The sequence below is a fragment of the Symphodus melops genome, assembly GCF_947650265.1.
Source record: "Symphodus melops genome assembly, contig: scaffold_349, whole genome shotgun sequence".
Classification (NCBI taxonomy): Eukaryota; Metazoa; Chordata; class Actinopteri; order Labriformes; family Labridae; genus Symphodus; species Symphodus melops.
In genome coordinates, this window is record NW_027636471.1 from 19,547 (window position 1) to 22,500 (window position 2,954).

At 51.5% G+C, this 2,954-nt stretch overlaps 1 protein-coding gene across 1 annotated transcript in view; it reads right to left on the reverse strand.

Annotated features, from left to right (window-relative positions):
• Positions 1 to 208: 208 nt before the first annotated feature.
• LOC306819480 (polyubiquitin-C-like) overlaps positions 209 to 2,954 on the reverse strand; it is a 3,359-nt gene continuing 613 nt past the window's right edge. Inside the window, 2 exon segments of the mRNA XM_079373282.1 lie at positions 209 to 1,864; positions 1,866 to 2,663. Of these exon segments, the coding sequence (XP_079229408.1) occupies positions 362 to 1,864; positions 1,866 to 2,648 (2,286 nt within the window). The 5' untranslated portion in view covers positions 2,649 to 2,663 and the 3' untranslated portion in view covers positions 209 to 361.

Sequence of the window (2,954 nt, forward strand, 5' to 3'; positions counted from 1 at the left end):
CTATTAATTTTGTCAAGCTTGCTAAATTCATTATATGAATTTTGATACTTCGTCTTAATCTGCCCCTCCGATAAACATACCGTACTTCATGTGACGCCAGTTTATTATAGCCCGATATTAAACGTGTTCCTCCAGTTTCCATGATTTTACCAACAACCACATTAACCCAAACAGTATTTTCTGTTAATACCAAGGGACAACAGGAAGGTCAGTTTAGACTTTTATTTAGTGATGTGCATTAAACGTTTGGTCATGTCATCTTTAACTTTTAACATTTTCATAACACGATGTAGAACATGTCATACATAGCACGTAAACTTTGAGGAAATAAGGTTAGAAACATGGAATCATTTGAATTGCTTTACTGCCCTCCCCTCAGACGCAGGACGAGGTGGAGGGTGGACTCCTTCTGGATGTTGTAGTCGGACAGGGTGCGGCCATCTTCCAGCTGCTTGCCAGCAAAGATCAGCCTCTGCTGGTCTGGGGGGATGCCCTCCTTGTCCTGGATCTTGGCCTTCACGTTCTCAATGGTGTCGCTTGGCTCCACCTCAAGGGTGATGGTCTTGCCAGTGAGGGTCTTGACGAAGATCTGCATACCTCCCCTCAGACGCAGGACAAGATGGAGGGTGGACTCCTTCTGGATGTTGTAGTCGGACAGGGTGCGGCCATCTTCCAGCTGCTTGCCAGCAAAGATCAGCCTCTGCTGGTCTGGGGGGATGCCCTCCTTGTCCTGGATCTTGGCCTTCACGTTCTCAATGGTGTCGCTTGGCTCCACCTCAAGGGTGATGGTCTTGCCAGTAGGGTCTTGACGAAGATCTGCATACCCTCCCCTCAGACGCAGGACAAGATGGAGGGTGGACTCCTTCTGGATGTTGTAGTCGGACAGGGTGCGGCCATCTTCCAGCTGCTTGCCAGCAAAGATCAGCCTCTGCTGGTCTGGGGGGATGCCCTCCTTGTCCTGGATCTTGGCCTTCACGTTCTCAATGGTGTCGCTTGGCTCCACCTCCAGGGTGATGGTCTTACCAGTGAGGGTCTTGACGAAGATCTGCATACCTCCCCTCAGACGCAGGACAAGATGGAGGGTGGACTCCTTCTGGATGTTGTAGTCGGACAGGGTGCGGCCATCTTCCAGCTGCTTGCCAGCAAAGATCAGCCTCTGCTGGTCTGGGGGGATGCCCTCCTTGTCCTGGATCTTGGCCTTCACGTTCTCAATGGTGTCGCTTGGCTCCACCTCAAGGGTGATGGTCTTGCCAGTGAGGGTCTTGACGAAGATCTGCATACCTCCCCTCAGACGCAGGACAAGATGGAGGGGGACTCCTTCTGGATGTTGTAGTCGGACAGGGTGCGGCCATCTTCCAGCTGCTTGCCAGCAAAGATCAGCCTCTGCTGGTCTGGGGGGGATGCCCTCCTTGTCCTGGATCTTGGCCTTCACGTTCTCAATGGTGTCGCTTGGCTCCACCTCAAGGGTGATGGTCTTGCCAGTGAGGGTCTTGACGAAGATCTGCATACCTCCCCTCAGACGCAGGACAAGATGGAGGGTGGACTCCTTCTGGATGTTGTAGTCGGACAGGGTGCGGCCATCTTCCAGCTGCTTGCCAGCAAAGATCAGCCTCTGCTGGTCTGGGGGGATGCCCTCCTTGTCCTGGATCTTGGCCTTCACGTTCTCAATGGTGTCGCTTGGCTCCACCTCCAGGGTGATGGTCTTACCAGTGAGGGTCTTGACGAAGATCTGCATACCTCCCCTCAGACGCAGGACAAGATGGAGGGTGGACTCCTTCTGGATGTTGTAGTCGGACAGGGTGCGGCCATCTTCCAGCTGCTTGCCAGCAAAGATCAGCCTCTGCTGGTCTGGGGGGATGCCCTCCCTTGTCCTGGATCTTGGCCTTCACATTCTCAATGGTGTCGCTTGGCTCCACCTCCAGGGTGATGGTCTTACCAGTGAGGGTCTTGACGAAGATCTGCATACCTCCCCTCAGACGCAGGACAAGATGGAGGGTGGACTCCTTCTGGATGTTGTAGTCGGACAGGGTGCGGCCATCTTCCAGCTGCTTGCCAGCAAAGATCAGCCTCTGCTGGTCTGGGGGGATGCCCTCCTTGTCCTGGATCTTGGCCTTCACATTCTCAATGGTGTCGCTTGGCTCCACCTCAAGGGTGATGGTCTTGCCAGTGAGGGTCTTGACGAAGATTTGCATACCTCCCCTCAGACGCAGGACGAGGTGGAGGGTGGACTCCTTCTGGATGTTGTAGTCGGACAGGGTGCGGCCATCTTCCAGCTGCTTGCCAGCAAAGATCAGCCTCTGCTGGTCTGGGGGGATGCCCTCCTTGTCCTGGATCTTGGCCTTCACGTTCTCAATGGTGTCGCTTGGCTCCACCTCCAGGGTGATGGTCTTGCCAGTGAGGGTCTTGACGAAGATTTGCATACCTCCCCTCAGACGCAGGACGAGGTGGAGGGTGGACTCCTTCTGGATGTTGTAGTCGGACAGGGTGCGGCCATCTTCCAGCTGCTTGCCAGCAAAGATCAGCCTCTGCTGGTCTGGGGGGATGCCCTCCTTGTCCTGGATCTTGGCCTTCACGTTCTCAATGGTGTCGCTTGGCTCCACCTCAAGGGTGATGGTCTTGCCAGTGAGGGTCTTCACAAAGATCTGCATTTTTTCTATGTAGACCTATGTAGAGTTAAAGTACACCAAATTAGAAAATACTTACAAATGGTTAAAGAAGATTTTATATACGGTTCAAATAATCAACTATGTAAATTATTCAGTACTAAATGTCAAAAGTAAACTATGGAGGTTTGATGGGAAAATATGGTAGTTGGAGACGTTTAAAGATTCTTTCATTTATGTTCATTATTCTATATACAGATTGGTCTAAAATAAGGTTTCATTTATTCAGTTCAGAAAAAGAAAGCACAGAATTATTTCCCTTCAACATTTAAATTTCACTACTTAGTAAAC